This window comes from Cyprinus carpio, chromosome B7 (genome assembly GCF_018340385.1).
Source record: "Cyprinus carpio isolate SPL01 chromosome B7, ASM1834038v1, whole genome shotgun sequence".
Taxonomy (NCBI): domain Eukaryota; kingdom Metazoa; phylum Chordata; class Actinopteri; order Cypriniformes; family Cyprinidae; genus Cyprinus; species Cyprinus carpio.
The window spans coordinates 36270523-36290414 of record NC_056603.1 but is presented as its reverse complement, the minus strand read 5'-3'; the positions used below and the strand labels follow the sequence as shown (position 1 = coordinate 36290414).

Here is a 19892-nt window from a genome sequence, read left to right as displayed (position 1 = left end):
ACTGACATTGCCTTGGTCATTGAACAAGTGTATGGATGCAGTCTTGGATGAAAGTTTTAATGGTTTGAAGGTTTGGTGGTGTTGGAGTTCTTCACGTTCTTGCAGGTTTGAAGGGTAATGAACTCCAAAAGATGTTATTCTGGCTCAGTGGTGATTGGGAGAGTTCTCTTTAGAAGAGTTCTAGCTCAGCATCCTAATCTTCTCAGAATCTAAAAGAACTTTAGACTGAGCTGTGTTGAGGTCTGCCAGAAGATGGGAAGGTGATGAGAGATGAGTGAAGAGACTAATTAGCGAGGCAGTTCACTGAAGTGAGGCCTTTTTAGTTCTGTGGAGGTCACACCTCTCGAGGGTCAAAGAGCCACTTGCACTTTTGGAGGGAAAGTTCGTGACTCTTTGTCTCCAAACATGGTAATTTGCATATGTAACTGGATTAAATGTTGATGCAAAGACTACTAAAGATTCTTAAAACACTAATATGTTGCATAAGTATCAACATATAATATTTACTCTCAATTAGTTCATCGGAAGACAAATTCATAGAGACCAAACATGGTATAGGTAAGCTCACGGGAACAAGTGGTTCTATCATAAACATGCATCAAACAGTATACATACAATAACAATATACATAAAATCAAGTAGTATGTATTCAATACATAAGACAATTTACAAGAACAGTAATGGTGAGCACAATGACCTGAGGATATGCGTGTTCATTCACAGAAAGGTTTTTCTATGAATTAATTAGAGAAGAGTTCATTTTTATGGGCATCATGTGTCAAGTCAAGTCACCTTTATTTATATAGCGCTTTAAACAAAAAAAGATCAAAGCAACTGAACAACATTAATTAGGAAAACAGTGTGTCAGTAATGCAAAATGACAGTTAAAGGCAGTTCATCAATGAATTCAGTGATGTCATCATGCAGCTCAGTTCAGTTTAAATAGTATCTGTGCAGTCATTTGCAATCAGGTCAACGATATCGCTGTAAATGAAGTGTCCCCAACTAAGCAAGCCAGAGGCGACAACAGCAAGGAACCAAAACTCCATCGGTGACAGAATGGAGAAAAAACCTTGGGAGAAACCAGGCTCAGTCGGGGGGCCAGTTCTCCTCTGACCAGAAGAAACCAGCAGTTCAATTCCAGGCTGCAGCAAAGTCAGATTGTGCAGAAGAATCATCTGTTTCCTGTGGTCTTGTCCCGGTGGTCGTCTGAGACAAAGTCTTTACAGGGGATCTGTCTCTGTGGCTCATCTAGTTGTCCTGGTCTCCGCTGTCTTTCAGGGCTGTAGAGGTCCTTTCTAGGTGCTGATCCACCATCTGGTCTGGATACGTACTGGATCCGAGTGACTGCAGTGACCCTCTGACTAGGGCTGGACGATATAAAGTATCTAACGATATGATCATGCACATCTAGTCAGTAAATCTGGTTCTGTGATTACCGCTAAATCGCCATCGCCGGCTTTCAATTGGAGCGGCATTTAATAGACAGAGCCGTAGATCACTGACAAGCTGCGCAATATCGCATTCATTATCGCAGAAGAATCGCCTTCGATAATGAAAGCGATATTGCGTAGCTTGTCAGTGATCTACGGCTCTGCCTATTAAATGCCGCTCCATTTGAAAGCAGGTGATTTCGATTTAGCGGTAATCACAGAACCAGATTTACTGACTAGATTCACATGATCATATCATTAGATATATCGCCCAGCCCTCCCTCTGACTTGGATACAGACTGGATCTGGTGGCTACGGTGACCTCGGATGTGTCTTTCCTAAGGGGAAATGGAGTGAGGGTTGCTCTGCCTGCATTCCTTTGAGCAATAAAACTAGTGTTATCAGATGATTTGTCTTTGGTTGCCATGGAACCAGAGGCCTGTTCTGCCTTTTTGAGGTGTTGGTTGCATTTTGGGGGAAGGGTCCGCAGACCCTCCTGGTTGCCTTGTTGGTGGAGTGAGGGAGTTTTAGGGATTATTCGTTAAATATAACAAATTGTTGTGTGTCTGATTGGTCCAAACACTACACATTCTTATTTTCTTTCCTCATCTTCCCAACATAATTTCCCATCATCTCACTGGAAGAAAAGGTGTAAAAATGGCCAAAAATAAATGTAAAGAAATATGTGCATTGTTTACAGTATTAAGCCAGGGGTGCCACATCCTGTTCCTGGAGATCTACCTTCCTGCAAAGTTCAGCTCCAACCCTGATCAAACACATCTGAACCAACTAATTAGGATCTGAAGGAGCACTTGTTAACTACAGACAGGTGTGTTTGATCAAGGTTGGAACTGAACTCTGCAGGTAGGTAGAGCTCCAGGACCAGGATTGGGAACCCCTTATTAAGCTGTATTAAAAGTGTAAGGGCCTATGATTTACGACCCGGAAAACACAGATGGAATCCAGTCATTAAAAAAAAAAATGCTGTATTACATGGAATGTCATGGAATTTGGCAACATTTGGATGAATAAATCAAGTAGTACTATACACTTAATACAATCATGATATGGACTATCTGTGAATATTAAACCTCAAAAAAGAAATCTGCATGTTCTGTGTGTCTGTGTGAATGAGCAGTGCTGTTTTGTCTACTTCCACTACACATGCTGTACCATGTGTGATGCTTGTTTTGTTTTTAGCATCTGCCATCTCATTATGAACTTCAGAGCTGCTCTGAGAGTTTAATTCATGAGCATTTCACCATTTCATTTGATAAAATTTGATCGTCACATAGGAGAAAAAAATAAAAGTTTGGGTTAACTTGAAGAAATTGTGACAAAAGTATTTTACTATCGTACAGTGGAATGTAGTTTCAAAGTAATAATAATAATAATAATACGGTTTATTAAAACATTATTTAAGGAATATCACAATTTTTCTTCCATGTAAGCTGTATGTTGTAGAGTACTTTGACATAAACTGCAAGGAACTGTTCAAATTTAATTGAATTACGTTTTAGAAGATTAATGAAATGGTTAAAGTTGTATGCATTCATTTGATTAGCACCATTTTTGAATATAAATGTAATTTCATAAAGAATCCAGAAAAATGAAAACACATCCATTGTTTATTTGACCAAAACTCAAAAGGGCAGAAAGCAGTTATTTAATTACAGCATGACACAGCTCTTTGAATTTTTCAGAAATTTGCAGACACAACGCTACACTACAACTGACCTTCACTTCCAGTTCCCTCGTGAGTCAGTCAGTGCTGCATAGACAGTGATGGAGTGGCTCTTGATTGGCCTTGGCCCTGGATTCAACAGTACCATAAAGCACGGCGTAAGCCTGGCGGAAAAAACTCTGAATGATTCATTGCTTTTACAGTCCCATAAACTCTTGCCTCATCCGTCATGAAGTGACAAGGCTGCCACCGCAAGTTCACTAGCCCTTTTTTGCTGATGCTGCCATGTATTTGGACCCATGCTGAGTCACGCCAGCTTGAAAGGTGACAGCTTAATGCCTGATAGTCTGATAGATCAGCATTTGTTCCGCTATTTACAGGCCTGTTGCCTGCCAGCCAGAGTTCAGTGGTTCAAAATGTTGTTCTCCTCAGAGGCTTGTGCAGTTACTAAACATTTAGTGGATGCTTTATCCAGTGCCACTTATAGTAAACTTATAACAGGAGCAAGTCCTTCTGGAGAAACGTGAAAGTAAGTGCCTTACACAAAGGGACAATGGTGATAATTCATGATTTGCTTTTTGTTGTGATCAAAGCAGCTATCTTACTGTTAGCAGAAGGTATCCATATGTTATACAATTATTCTATGATCATAAAAATAGCATCAACGATTACAACTAATCATTAGAGCATATGTTTTAATAGAAATTCTAAAGTCAACATGAAACAGTATTTGCAACTTATTTTTTTAACTTCTGTAATGGGGATGTATTTCTATGAAACAGGGTATTTGATGAAGAAAAGGGCAGGCTGCAACTTGATGTTATTCATTTATGAGTTTATTAGATCATGAAAAGTGGTCAAATTGTTCACTAAATGAAATGGATAAAGGAAAGAGGTTGAAAATTGATAAGAGTTTTTATCATTACGTGTAAAGGCATATCACTATCAAAAAAGTTGTTTTATATATATATATATATATATATATATTTTAAAAGAAGACTCTTATTCTCATCAAAGCTTCATTTAACTGATGAAAAATATAGTAAAAAAAAGAAATATTGTGAAATTATTAAAATTTAAAGGAACTTTTCTATTTTAATATATTTTAAAATGTTATTTATTTCTATGGAAACAAAGCTTGAATTTTGGACAGCTATTAATTTAGTCTTCAGTCTTTCAGAAACCATTCTAATTAGGGGTGGGCGATATTTCACAATATGAGAAATTTTATTTCAAAATGACAGTGTATATCACAATACAGATATTTTTTCATTAAAAATAAAACCAAAGAAACAAACAACAGGACAAATACAATAGAAAATAGATAAAACTTAAATACTATACATTTTTTGTAGTAAGAAATACTGCAAATGTAAACATAAAAAGAAATTGAATAAACAAATGTAAACATAAAAAGAAATTGAATAATCAAATGTTAACATAAAAAGCTGCATAGTCTTCACTGTATGAATTAACATATAAATACATTCTTATTAAAGGTACAATAGTTAATTTGTCAAGAGCAGTAATTTATTTCTTTTTGAAGAATGTAAACCCTCTAGTGTCGACAAACGTACTCAGATAGCAGCAGGCTGCTGTCACTTTAAGAACTCCTTTTATATGAAATGAGGAACTGTTTGTTCCAAATTATGAATCCTTTAATAGAACGAATACACAATAGTGATATATACTGAATATTGTAAACAGATAGATCTGTAATATGTTTGTTTCTGTGTGTGTTCACAGTTTCTGTGCGGACTGTCTACAGCCATGTCTGCAGGTGACATCGCCTCTCTGTCCACTCTGCCGCATGCCTTTCGATCCAAAGAAAGTGGACAAATCCTCCAGCGTGGAGAAGCAGCTCTCTTCATATAAGGCACCATGTAGAGGGTGCAGCAAAAAGGTTAGTCCATATGCTTGCGCAAACAATTATGAATAAAAAAAAAACCTGGGCATAGTACCTCAAGGCATGTTCCTCTGAACAGTGCAGCTGTCATTATGTAAGGCATTTACACTGAAACTTGCTTCAGGGACACTATAGCACAACATCCTGTCTCTCCTGCAGGAGCCTTTCAAAACTGCAGTAACAGTTTAATGGTAAATAACAGTTAAAGCAAAACAAGCACAGCTCAGCAACTACAATCTGACACACTGAGATGCCCTGATTGCCATTGCGAGCTTAGAAAGACCATGTTTTACACTTTTATTGTGTTTGTGCTCACTGTTTTGTGTTTGCATGATCTGAAATGGAATTTCTTTTTAGATATTTTAGTTTTATCAAGTCAGCAAAACATGACTGCTGGATTTAAAAACATGTCCAGCAAGAGTCACATTTACACTGTTTACAGTACAGTACATCATTGCACATTAAATACCCTAATCAAGGTGTCATTTGTACTAAAGTATCCCTATTATGCAATTTTAAAGCTTTCTAGATATGTTTTGGAGATCTTTTAAATTGGGTTTACATGCATCCAAGGTAAAAAATAAATAAATAAATAATCTAATAATATACATTGCAGCATCACCTCCAATAATGACTGCTGAATAGTTCTTACCCAAACAATAATGGCACATATATTAGCCAAGCACTATGCCATGAATTAATGATTTTGCAAACCAAAATCTTGCTCAGCACTTTTAATCTAGGTAGCAAGAATGACAGACAGTCTGCATTAATTGACAAAAAATTAAGTAATAGTGGGAAGATTAGCAGAAATATTTCAACACAATAATGTGAGTTAGTCGGTTAGCAGAGGGAAAGTCTTCAAATTGCTGATGACTCGTTTCAGGCAGTTCAGGATTGGTTCTTTCTTTTGAGAAATAACTAAATTTGTCATGCACTTTGATCTTTGCAGACCTTTTACATTCACAAACAGCTATATAACTCACTACATGAAAGGATATATCTGAAAAAGCATAATAGGGGCACTTAAATCACAGCGCGAGTTACTCACTTTGCTTTATTATGTCCCTTTGAATGTCCCAGGTCACCCTGGTCAAAATGCGGTCACATATTTCATCTTGCACAAAGGTTCAGGAACAGATGGCCAATTGCCCAAAGTTCATGCCTGTGGTTCCCACCTCACAACCCATTCCCAGGTAAGCGTTGCTCCACGGATCATTTAAGGTCAGGTTGACATAATCATGGAAATTTGTTTTTCTCTTCATCAATTTTTTTGTTTTGTTTTGTGAACACTGCATGTTAGTGTGACTACATTTTGGAAAGACACAGATTTTCAAATGTGTTTGTCTGTAAATGTCTGTAAATCAGTTCAGTGAATAGGAAGGTAATGCACATATCTGAAAAAAGCATGATGCAGTTGTTGTGTTCAAAAACTAAGATAATGACAGTCAAGTTATTAGCTATGTGATATTAAAGTTATAATATTTTGAGAAAAAAAAAAATGTGAATAAAGTCATAGTATTAGGAGAATAATAGCAATATGAGATTAAAATTATAATATTTTGATTATATTAGTCGCATTGTCAACTAAATTGTGCATACTCCTATTGGCCATGGTGACTAATTTGGCTACTTCCCTGCTCATTTTCATTTATTTATTTACTTAGGGTATTTATTATTACTTTAAATCATTGCCTGCACAATTCACCCAAGGTTTTTCTGAATTCAGGATTCAATTTGAAAACAAAAGTAATGAATGATGAATCCGCTTTAGTCTTGACTTGCAATGCTATCATTTGCCTCATCTTCTGTGAACAGTTTCTATAGGAATATACGCAAAAGAAAAGCACCCCACGCAGACACAGTGGAATGCAGCAACAACACGGGTGGCGTTTCTCTATGGCTTTTTTCTGTATCTTAGCTCTTAAGAGAGATTTCTATGTGCAAGGTTAGTCTAGTGACACTCTAGTGAGGCTTAGTAGATATGTAGGTGCAACGTTACTTCTAGTCAACAGAATGTGTTAAAGGGACCATCCATATAAAGTGAAACCAAAAATCCTGCTTTAAAATCCAACTCCATTGTATATGTAACATCAAATATGAAAAATTGCATGATGCAACGTCATCACGACCAATTAGGACAGTTTCAGTCATGACAAACAATAGAATTACGTCAATGGAAACTTGTTGCATTGTGTCCAGTTTGGACACAGCATTTTAGAATATTTCCTCTTTCTCCCTACATTAAAGAGCAACCAATCCCACAAGTCTCTCTTAGGCAAATGCTGCCTTATGACTCATGCTTCTCTGAAGCCCTCAATACTCTTTGGGACAACAGTAAAAATGCAGCAAAGAGCTTTAAAATATGGATCCAGGACGCGTTTCATTCTTTACAGATACTCTTTAGACCCACACACTAATGGTGTAGGTATACTTAGATCTAGAGATGTCAAACCGATGTCTGACAGTTAAAGACAGACAAAGTTTTGCAGACAGGAATCCGATAAAAGTCCAATTGGTTGACTCCAGGTTGAGTTATGTGTGTGCATCTCTGTCGTGCTTCACTTTTCCTTTGAAGCACAGGAAGAGCGAGAGGAGGATAAGAATTAATTAGCTCTTCAAAGTAGAGCATGTTAGAGATATATTCCCACTGTGTCTCTGTCTGCAAAAGTCTTGCATCTTGACTGTTTATCGAACTCTTAGTGGTAGCATCACTAAAATATTGTAGAACCATGTTACTATAATGCAGACCTTTATGCCACCCTACAAACATAACTTTAGTAAACACCGAGTCCTTGTTCAGTAGCATGTCCGTGACACTATGACATTTCTGTCTCGGTGCCCAGTGAGTCAGTGGTTTAACAGACAGCAGTTTTGTATGGAGGTGAGGAAACTGGTTCAGACTTATTCTTTCCAAGACACCATAATGTCACATCTGATGATCTAGAAAAAACTCAAGTGAGCTTTAGAGGGCTTCAGAACTAAGAGAATATTTAAATTCAGTATTAAACAACACTCACAACCTATTTTGCTTCCACAATCTGATGAATTGTGGGTCAGGACTAGGGGTGTGTGATATGTACTGTGTATGATAATATCGCAATTATTGTTTTAGCAGTGTGTGAGCTGACATTATCGATTGTGTCACAAACAAAAACATGCCTGTAGTGTGCACTTTGTAGCAAATTAGCTCAAAAGGGAATTGTATATAAATAATTACAAATAATTATGATTCATTAAAATTATTTATATCAGCTGCCAGTAGTAACTGTAGCAGAATTAAATTGCCATCAACTAATCTGTTCGTGCAGTGAACATTCAGTGTAAGTTCATATTTACTCGTGGCCACAGAAAATATATTTCCTACAGCATTAGTGCATTAGAGCATGTAGCTGGATCAGAATCTTAAATAGACATTATTCACAAGCAGGACCAGAAACTCATGTAATCCATGCAAAAAAGTTTTATTAACTAAATGCTAACACATACTGTAACTAGTCTAAACAAACAAACAAATGAATAAACATACACTCACGTGTACATACAAAGGTGAGCTAAAGTGGATGAATGAAGCCATTAGAGAAACCAGAGAATGCAGTTATGGAAAATGAGTCAGAACCACCTGACAGAAGCCATCAGTGCTGTTTTACAACGTGGTCTACAGCTTATACTAAACCTCTGTTTCGTTTACTTAAATGTACGACACTTGCATTGCCTTTGTCGTTGAATGAGTGTCCGGATGCAGTCTCAGTTGAAAGTCTTGATGGTTTCAAGGTTTGGACTTGCGATCACATTCCTCCAGGTTTGAAGAGTGATAAACTCCAACAATGTTCTGACTCGGTGGTGGTTGGGAGTTTCTTCCCAGGTGGAAATTGAAAAGAGAAGAGCACGGAGCTCGAGAGACATCAGCTGAAATCCTTGGTGAATGGAAAGACCGCAGCCTGGCACCAAACTTAGGGAGTCCAGAAGAGTTCTAGCTCAGCATCCGTATCAGTATCACACCCCTAGTCAGGACTGTATTTTAATTTGATTGTCTTTATCACAAGTGGGTTTGAATGAAGAAGTTTAAAAATAAGAAGGTTTGTTGACATCAGCAGGAAAGGAAAGATGTTTCAGAGGTGGAGCAAGTTATTACATTTTGATCACATTTTATGAAGTAAAATTTTGATTTCATGTTGACTTTATTGATAACCATCCTTATTTCTCTAGTCCTAAGTTGAAAATAGCAACACCATTATATTTAATCTTGTGTCAGACACTATTTTTCACCAGCAGGGTTGTTGGATATCATACACTTCCTTCAAAAACTGACCATTTGGAGGCATCTCAGTAGACCGAATGGTTGATCAATTCAGACTTGCCCTCTGGATACTGTGTGAAAGTGGCATTAAGATTTTGGGTCTTTGATTTTTGTCTTTGCCAGACCATCAGGGTATTCAAGCTGCATGGCAGAATTCTAAAAAATCTGTCTCCCCTGAAAGAAATTATCTCTGGTTGACACTTTCAGGACATTACTTGTCTATATATTATTAATATTATGTTTCATTTAATGTATTTTTCATGTGATTTATGTCATTCTAATGTAATAGGTCTAATTCTTGGTAATATAAAGCATGACAATGTGGTTCCCAGGATTAAATATTGAATTAAATTAAATTTAAACTGAATTCCTAGCAAAGTGTTACAATACCCATAATCTAAAAATAAAAATAAAAATAAAAAAATCACCTATTTGGCAATAAAAGTAAGAATTACAGCAACATGTCAACAGTACTCACACTGGAAATGATTCACTCTTGAGAAAACTTGAATTTGATTGCTTAAGTCTTGTGCCAAATATTTTTGCTGAAATTTCATCCTCTTCTCTTCTTTTCTCTAGGATTTGAATGGTCTTGTAGCTTGCTGAAATAAGAAAATCAGAAAAAATAATTGTTAGCAATAAAACTTTTAAGTGGGCTGCTTTCATGTTTGCTGGATAATTGAACAGATTTTGCCTCAAACGCAAGTTGAGGCAAATGATGATAATATTTCATTGGCATATTAATGTTTAATGGTCTTGGTTTTGAAATCCCTGTAGACAAATGAAAGGAGCTGCTGAAAACTAGGAGGTCAGGAATGTCTCAAATGGCTAATGTGAACAGAAGGTTCTTGGCTCTTTTCTTATAGACTTGAAAGTTATTCACACAATGTTATACACCCTTCTGGCTGCACATATGCATTATTCATGTGAACACTGATAATCAGTTTGTTACACAACTCTGTTCATTTGCCTATTTACTCTTTTGCTCCCAGGCTACTAATTATTATGTAATAGTGTAGATCTGATAGTGGTTTATCAGACCGCATGGTTAAGACATAGCAATATTCTGTTTGTTTTTAACAGCAATATTCCAAACCGTTCCACGTTTGTGTGCCCGTACTGTGGCGCACGCAACTTGGACCAACAGGAACTAGTGAAGCACTGCATGGAGAGCCATCGCAATGACCCCAACAAAGTGGTGAGTGTCAGTTACCTTACAGTTTCAGGGATGCCAAGTACCACTTAATTAGAATAAACTGAAATGAAAGGCTAGCATTTACTCACCCTAATGCAGACTGAAACCCATATGATATTTGTTCTTCTGTGGAATATAAAAGGAGATATTTAGCAAGATGTCCACTCAGCTCTTATATTTTTTTTTTCTTCTTTGTAGGTATGTCCAGTATGTTCATCTATGCCTTGGGGTGACCCCAGCTATAAGAGCTCCAACTTCCTGCAGCATCTTCTCCACCGGCACAAATTCTCCTATGACACATTTGTGGTAAGAAGGCAAAAATCTTATACTTTAGACTGTATTGTCCATTTTGATACCATGTGAATAAAACATCCAGATGTGTTACGGGATTAAGAATCTGGGAGGGAATTGTACTTAATAACTAAATTAATGTTACAGTGCAAAACACTGTAATGGTTCTAAACTAGATTTGTTTTCTTCATGCAATAGATGAAGCTGTATAAAGGTGATGGATATGCCATTTCTTTGCTACTAGTGTCTTCTGGTGGAATTACAAAAATAAAGCATATTTTCAGTCCAACTTTGCAAATGCCCCTTACACTCATCACACCCTTTCGCACATCACACTGTCTATAGCTTGACAGTCAAGAACTAGCAGGTGTGGCAGACACTTGAATTTAGCTTAAAGGGATAGTTCACCCAAAAAGGTAAAACAAGGGCAAACAGTGGCAGTGCTTTTAGAAGTTGGAGGAATTTGATGGACTGTATGTGTTTCAATCGAGATTTGCAGAGCTTCTTCTCCACAGTTAAAGGGATAGTTCACCCAAAAAAGAAAATTCTGTTATTAATTACTCCCTCATGTCGTTCCAAACCTGTAAGATCTTCGTTCATCTTCGGAACACAAATTAAGATATTTTTGATGAATTCCGAGAGCCCTCTGACCCTCCCATAGACAGCAAGGATCCTAACACAATCAAGGCTCAGAAACGTAGCAAGGACATTGTTAAAATAATCCATGTGACATCAGTGGTTCAACCGTAATTTTACGAAGCTACGAGAATACTTTTTGTGCACAAATAAAACAAAAATAATATTTATTTACACTTTTGGGGGAGATAAACCCATGATTGTCATACTTACAGTAGTCAATAAACTGGGTTAAGCAAATGTATTTTGACACTTAAAAAATCTTCACCAAGATTCGCCCAAGAAGAGCAACTTTTCCCTGTTCAAATGAATCTCATAAAAAACATCTTGTTTACATTTCATCTCGAAAGCCAAAGAAAATATAAGATATTTTGCATAAAGAAAATAAGACCATTAAGTGACATTATTGTTATGACAGTTATGACATATTTTCCCTCCAAAATCTTCATTACTGTAATACATGTGGACCTGGTGGGTTTTTTTTTTTTTTTTTTTTTTTTGATGAAATTCCCACTTTTCTCAAAGATGATGCAGTAATTTCTCTACAACAAATTTTACAGCTGAAATGTAATATATATATATATATATATATATATATATATATATATATATATATATATATATATAATGGTTTTAAATGTTCTTCCTTTTCTTTAAACAAAATGTCATTTTTTTTTTTTTATTTTGTGGTGTATTCTGACCTGGGTGTGTTCTTCTTCTGTTTTTATGTCTATGTATGCAGGACTACAGTATCGATGAGGAGGCAGCACTGCAGGCAGCACTGGCCCTCTCACTGTCCGAGAACTGAGAGTCTGACATTACTGTATATCCTGTTCCACAAACACAGCCATGTGAAGGAACTTCTCACCTGTCTTGTTTTAGGCTGAATATTTTCATTGTTTTCCTCTCACTCTACCTCTCTTCTGGTCTATATTTCTGAGCTACACTCCAGCTAGATGCTGAAGTAGCTCTATAGTTTGTTTGCTAGTTGCATAACATTTGAGCAAGGTTGTCACTTCCTGAATTTTAAGGGGAGGAGCTTCTGGTTGCTTATCATTATCATCATCATCGTAACCATCAAAACATGAACCAACAAAACATTGATGTTTATGCAAAAAGTCAGACAAAGGAATAGATAAATATCACCATGCTTAGTGTTGTTGTTCTTCCTATTGTTTTCTGTCAAAATGTGACATAGACCCCGGCAATGAAGTGAAGATCAGTACAGAGGGATCAGCGTTCAAAATGTTAAAGCGAAGCTAAAAAGTGAACTATGTTGGGGTTGGCTGTCCTCATGATGTACTCTCATCTTTAGGCAATACCAATAGAGAGAATGAGAGACCGATCTTCAGCATCCTCATTATCACTCATTTCATCATTTATGGAATTCGGAATACCATCCGCCCTTTTTTAATCAAGAGTTGATGTGAATACTTGCACTCGTCACAGTTTTCTACATGCCTGAATTCTAGTATTGTTGTTTTTTTATAGTTCAGTAACAGAATATTGACAGGACTGCATACTCTGCTCTTAACTTGCTACAGTAATATTTTCTAAGAAGCGTCAGATAAGATTAAAATTTATATTTTTGGAAAAAAGTTTCAGTTTTAAATGGTGCACTAATAATAAAACGGCAAGCTTCTAGAGGTGTGCTGAAACGTTTTATCTTTTAATGTATCCATTGGTACTGTTCATCTGTATCACTCACTAGTGCTGACTTAAAATTCCGTAATCTTAATTATAATGTGATGTAAATTCAGACGATTTGGTCGGAATAAGATGGATTCATTAGGAAAGTTAATTTTTCTCTCGATTATTTACCGATAAAACATTGAAAGCTTTTTAGGACATATTTTATCATTCTTGTACTGCCACAGAAAATGATCTGACATTTTTGCACACTTATTTTACACTTATAAGATTGATTTAGCCCGCTGGTTGAATTTACACCCTCTGCTTTTTAAAATCACCTTTTTCCATTCATAATTATGATGTGAATTCATTTTCACAGCTACACTGCAATATTATCAATACCAGCTTCCACCACGATTCTTGTATCGAAAGGCATTCATGTCAACGAAATACAATTATTCCAACGTGACTTGAAAGCAGCATTGATATTAAGAAACTTGAGAACATCCTAACAGGAAGTGGATAGAGGTGTAATTGTACACTTTGGCCAAAAAGTCATTCAGAGCGCAGGCTCGATATTTTTAATTATTATTATTATTATTATTATTATTATTATTATTTATTTTGCATCCCATCCTACACGGTAGGGGGTTTGTACTTTGTAAGTGTTGAATCCAAGCCTATATACAGTGTTAAAGGGATACTCCACCCCAAAATGAAAATTTGTCATTAATCACTTATCCCCATGTTGTTCCAACCCCGAAAAAGCTTAATTCGTCTTCGGAACACAATTTAAGATATTTTGGATGAAAATCCGGAGGCCTGTGACTGTCCCATAGACTGCCAAGTAAAAAACTGTGTCAAGGTCCAGAAAAGTATGAAAGACATTGTCAGAATAGTCCATCTGCCATCAGTGATTCAACCTTAACATTATCAAGCGACATGAAGAAAACAAAATAACGACTTTATTCGTATGCTGTTCTGTCGTCGCTTCATAACGTTACGATGTCTTTCATACTTTTCTGGGACTTGACAGTGTAACTTACTTGACAGTCTATGGGACAGTCACAGGCCTCCCGGTTTTCATCCAAAATATCTTAAATTCTGTTCCGAAGATGAAGGAAGCTTTTACGGGTTTGGAATGACATGGGGGTAAGTGATTAATGACAAAATTTTCATTTTGGGGTGGAGTATCCCTTTAAGAAGCACTGATGTTAAGAGGAGCACTGGTGTGATAGGGATCTAATACCCCTACTTTGCAGAGATACCTAACCATGTTTTAAGATACACCTTGAGTTGAGCGTTAAGAGAGAAACATACTCTACACAGGTACACAAATGTGAATGCCAAAGCATAGCAAAATGTCAATGTTCTTTGTTTTCCTTTATCTAAAAGTGTTTAAAATATGTAAAACCAAACATGTTTCCTAGGAAGTATTCAGGAATTTTGGTGTTATTACAGTATAATAACTGTGGCGTTAACAAACCACAGTACTCAGAATATGATAGTCACCTTCAAATTTCTGTGCTATTAAACTGGATGTGTTTTAGGTAGCTAGCTATTAACATGTTGACTTGTATCAGACAAGATTCTTGTCAAACTGTTGTTTCGCCATGACCATACTTAACACAAAATAAAACTCTAGAATTAAACCGCTTAGGCTAATGTCTGCTATATTGTCATTACGGTAATGCTGTGAATAGATACTCTTATTATGAATTGTGCTCTGACACATTTTGGAATAGAACTATAGCTCGAATCACTTGCATTTATGTACCTGCATAGAGTTTGTTACAGGTCTACAATGATGTGCTTCAAGCTTCTGAGTTTCTGTGGCACGCTTAGTTTGGCAGATTTATTTGTTTGCTGGTGCATTATTACACATTTGATATAGATTTGATAACTCTGCCAGATGTAGTGGTTTTGATATATTTAGAGCCAATCTTGACAAAAGAGTGGAAGGCCATTTGTTGGAAACATTTGTTTTTAAAGTCAAAACTTTTTTTAGAATAAGATGATGTTTCAACTTGTGATTCATTTCTGTGTTGCTTGTTTAATCTATTTCAATAGAACTATTTTGTTTAACTCGATTTTGTGAATTACTGTTATTTTAGCAAGGTTAAGCATGTCACAATCATTGTCTAATCTGAAACTTGGTGGCCAGGAATGAAATAGGTTTGATTTCTGTAAAGATTTGCAGCATGAGAGTGACTCTCCATGACTTGGAAGAAAGGAATATTCATGAACATGTGTGATGTGAACAGTCATTTGCTTCCATAAATATCTTGCTGTCAGTTTCTAGTCATTTGGAAAGTTTAATGTGTAATCACTTAGAGTGATCTTTCCTGTATGGTTTTCTTGAAAGCCATAGTAGAGTTTGTATTGATTTCTTTAAGAATAACACTGTGTACTAATGGGATGGCAAAATATTCCATGCAAATCAGAGATTTTGGCCGTACAGCTTGGATTCATTTGGATTCAAGTTATGAGCATTGCCACTCAAGAGTACAATCTCAAAGATGTTGTCTGATTATTACAGTAATTCTGTTTGAGCGTGAATAATCGTCAAGTTTGTTCTGATTTGCCTTTTATTTTTGGTTTAGTCACTTTCAGTATGGACAGACAAATTGCAGTACATCTCGTGAGGTTTGTCACATCCCATTGGGACAGTGTTGGATGCCATTTGTCTTTTGATGTACATTTGTACTGAATACAGGGCCGTTTATAATTGTGTAAGGCCTTCTGGGTAATGTTGGAATGTGATTCTTGGTATTTATTAAGAGGCCTGAAAAGAGGCTTATACATTCATAGTATAAGTGATCGCTTTTTTCTTATTTTTTTCTGTTAGATTGTACATAAAATGGCAAGACTGCCACATATTATTAATTATTATTTTTTTTTTTTTTTTTTGGCTTATGTTGAAATTTGGATTAAGGTGCGATCACCTTTTTCTGCTAAGATGCATGTTAATAACATTGCACTTTAACTAACTCAAATGTCTTTTGATGATTGAGTAGGAATTTTGTTCCAGTTATTTAACATGACTAACTGCCAAATGTATTTTGCAAGAGGCAGATCATTTATCATGTGAAAAATGTAGGTCAAGTATAAAAAAAAAATCAAATTTTTTTAGAAATCCTGTCACTTTTCAGAAATTGTTAATATTGTATTATTTGCAAAAGCACGATGGCAAAAAAAAAAAAAAAAAAAAAAGTCCGCACAGTAGTAAAAACTTAGCAGAAAGGACTTTTTTAATAGTTTCCAAACAAGAATTGCCTACTGAATATGTGTTCATTGTAATTGATGGCAATGTGTTTTTCATTGGCTTCTTTTGAGATTTTACATGCCGTCAGTATTTTTTGGTCTTGTTTTGAAAGATTAAGATGAAATTGAAGAGTAGAAAGTAGAAAAAGACAACCGAGTTTCCCAGTATCCCAATGTTTTTACTCAATAATGATGTTGTTTTTTTTAAGTGTCTAAATATAGTGCTCAAACAATATTCATGTGCACAGCTGTAGCATAGTATTTTTTTTTTTAAGTGAAACTTTTGATATTGTACAACACAGCTCTCCAGTTCTGATACCTTTGAGAATGCCCTTAAAATGTATATTTTTCACTCTTTTTGTATTGTAACATCAATGCATACTGTCACAGATAAACATAGAGGACTTCTGCATTTCGTGTGTTGGTTGACGGCTGTCCACCAGAACAACAGAAACAAACAATGGATGGCTCACGGTCTGTCTCTATATGAAACTTAATGAATAGCCAAGGACTCGATGGAGAACAGTGGCTCAGAACTGTAGTAACATCTTATTATTACTGGAACAGTAAACGCTGGATGCTTGAGGATGAAACGTGGCAAACTCGTGGACATGTGATGGACTCAGTAATCAAAAGTGATGTTAATGAATGCACCCGCTCAGCGGCATCTGTCCAGGAAACTGAGAAGCTGTGTTTTGTGCTGCCACAGGCAGAGGGTGCCACCGCCTCTCAGGGGCCTCCAGTGATCCGGTGGCTGCAGGACCAGCGTTTGAGTGTTTATGCATTCACTGCTATGAATAATAATGAGATAACAGTAATAACATTGCTGATGTTAATGATGGTGTGCATTTTTGAAGCTGTAATACTGACTGAGGTTTAATAAGATACTTACACAGTGTATTTGTAGCAGTTTTCCCCTTAATAAAAACACAGATGCACCCATCTTTAATAGTGTTATCCTTTGGTGTAAACTGTTTTTTCACAAGCAATTTGGAGGAATGAAAGAGATCCTTGGTTTTAAAAAAAAAAGTGTAAATAGTCTGACCCAGCTTGAATATGGAATTATATGTTTATTAAACTGTGCCACATTACCCAATGTTCCAAAACAGCTTTTATCACCATATTAATCAGCAGTTGTTACAGCCTTGTAAAGCACTAATAGTTATTTAATATTAATTATGGCAATTCTTTTACTGTAAGTTTAGAAGTAATGTATTTATAGTTTGAAAAGATATCTGAGTAGGATCACTTTATTCCTGTGTGCCTTATAAGAAATTATTCAATGCAAAATGGCAACTAGCAGTCTAAACCAGCAACTATGTTATGTTATTTTTTTTTTGAAAAGCAGTTGTATTTATTGCAATTAGGTTTGATTTCCATGAGGTAAAATATGGACTAGATCATAAAAATGCTAATACAGTAATCAACCTGTGTAGCAACAAAAAAATCCAGATGGCTGAATGACAGGAACAGGCCTCTAAATGTTACCCTGCTGCACCTGTTCTGGGGAACTTATTTTCCACAACAAGTGGACAGATATAACCAACTCTTGGCCCCTCCTTACCAGAGCAGAAGAGTGCAGTGCTGGTGCTGCTGGGGTAACACGTGCACTATGCATTACTGTCATGCACTGTGTGTCAAGTTGTTGTAGGAGCTTGATATTTATATACTTCCAGCACTCAGTGTGGAAAATATTCTGTAAATCTCAATGACTCTAAGGCTACTCTGAGATCCCCTGTAAAAATATCACCCTGGAATCTGTTTGATAAGCTAAATATAGATGAGCCTTGCCTTAACCGTGGGTAAAATTAGCTCCTGGAAATGTAATAGTGTGCCACATGCAGTTTAGTTGTGAGCTTATTATAAAAAAAGATTTCCTCATGTTTATGCCAGAAGAGTTTGTATAGTGTTGTAGCAGTGCCGGAATAAACTGTAATGTAATGTAAATTTATAACATGAATGTATTTGACCCTGGACCACAAAACCAGCCATAAGGATAATTTTTTTTCAAATTGAGATTTATACATCATCTAAAAGGTGAATAAATAAGCTTTCCATTGATGTATGTATATTTATGGTTGGACATGTACAAAATATCTTTATGGAACATGATCTGTACTTAATATCCTTATGAAAAAAAAAAAAAATATATATATATATATATATAATTTTGATCCATACAATAGCTGTGCGACTTACGTCCAGGGTCAGGTATATGTAAATGTATGTGTTTAAGTTTTACTTTTACTTATTATACTGAACTCTGAACAAATCCACAGTTGTTTTTTTTTTTTTTTTTTTTTTTTTTTTTTTGATCATACTTGCAAATATACACAGGATAGTTTCTTGGTCCTTAGTTTCTTGGCACTGATGATCTGATGCAAATTGCTTCCTTTTTGGATGGGCAAGATATCTTTCAACCAAGTAATTTCTTCAGTGCTTTCTTTACAATACTTTTCAAGGTCTGTTGTGCCATAATGGTAATCTATTTGTTCTGCACTGGTTTGTAATGCATTTCAAATTCACCCACCACTAAATGGCACGTAAAAACTTTCTTTTAAGACTGCATCCTAAATCACACTCTTCCCTCCTACTGTATGTAGATAACAGTTCTGAGTTTCCTCAGAAATTTTTTTAAATATGAATAGGAATATACCCCCCCACCACACACACACACACTTTCAATTGTTTCGCTTTAATGAAAGTTTCCAATTTTGTCAATTTCTGAATGAAAGATCAAAAAGATAAATGATGCAGATTTATTTTCACAGCTGCCTTTGCTCATATTTACCAAGGATGCCAATATTAGTGGGCAGCACTGTATAGCCCTTTCTCAGTTGCATGTATATTTATCCATATAGTCTATATGTCTGTATGCTTTTTTTTCATAAATTCGGTTTGTTTGTTTTCTAGTAGGCACTTCATTTTTCTATCAGTCCTCCAGAGTGGTTTCAAACTCTGTTTTACTAATGGCACTACTAAAAATCAAATCACTTCATTCGAAAAGTTGCAGTTTTGTCTCTTTATAAGATAAAACATTGTGTTTTATGTAAGACAGTCTTTTTGATGGCATACAGAATACATTTATCTAATTTTGTTTATATTGGTTTTCTCTTATAGTAATCTAAAAGTATAATGTCTGAACATTGAGGTAAAATTTTCCCTTTAAGTTAGATTTCCTTTAGATTTCCATTTAAAGTTAAACATTTTATGTCATCAAACTGCACAAATCAAAATGTTGATACCTAGCAAGTATATAACTGTAATGTTATAAAACTCTACAACATATACCTTACTGTACCTTAATGTTATAAATGCTTTTGAATAGTTTTGATGCCATTACTCTACAACATATACCAGTTGGTAAAAGTTCACAACTGCATCATGATTGAGCATTGACAACTGCATCATGATAAAGCTTGCAGCATAAACACAACTGCATCATGATTGAGCATTGAGCATTGCTGGCTGCTAAATATTGCCTACTGAATTAAGAAATGGTATACATTTTTCACTCAAAAATAGTTTCTGGACCTCATAATCTATTAGCA

General features: G+C 35.8%; 1 protein-coding gene across 1 annotated transcript in view; it reads left to right on the top strand.

Annotated features, from left to right (window-relative positions):
- LOC109098609 (E3 ubiquitin-protein ligase RNF166) overlaps positions 1-13089 on the top strand; it is a 28823-nt gene extending 15734 nt beyond the window's left edge. Inside the window, 5 exon segments of the mRNA XM_042728468.1 lie at positions 4864-5020; positions 6107-6219; positions 10407-10521; positions 10717-10824; positions 12188-13089. Of these exon segments, the coding sequence (XP_042584402.1) occupies positions 4864-5020; positions 6107-6219; positions 10407-10521; positions 10717-10824; positions 12188-12253 (559 nt within the window). The 3' untranslated portion in view covers positions 12254-13089.
- The last annotated feature ends 6803 nt before the right edge of the window (positions 13090-19892 follow it).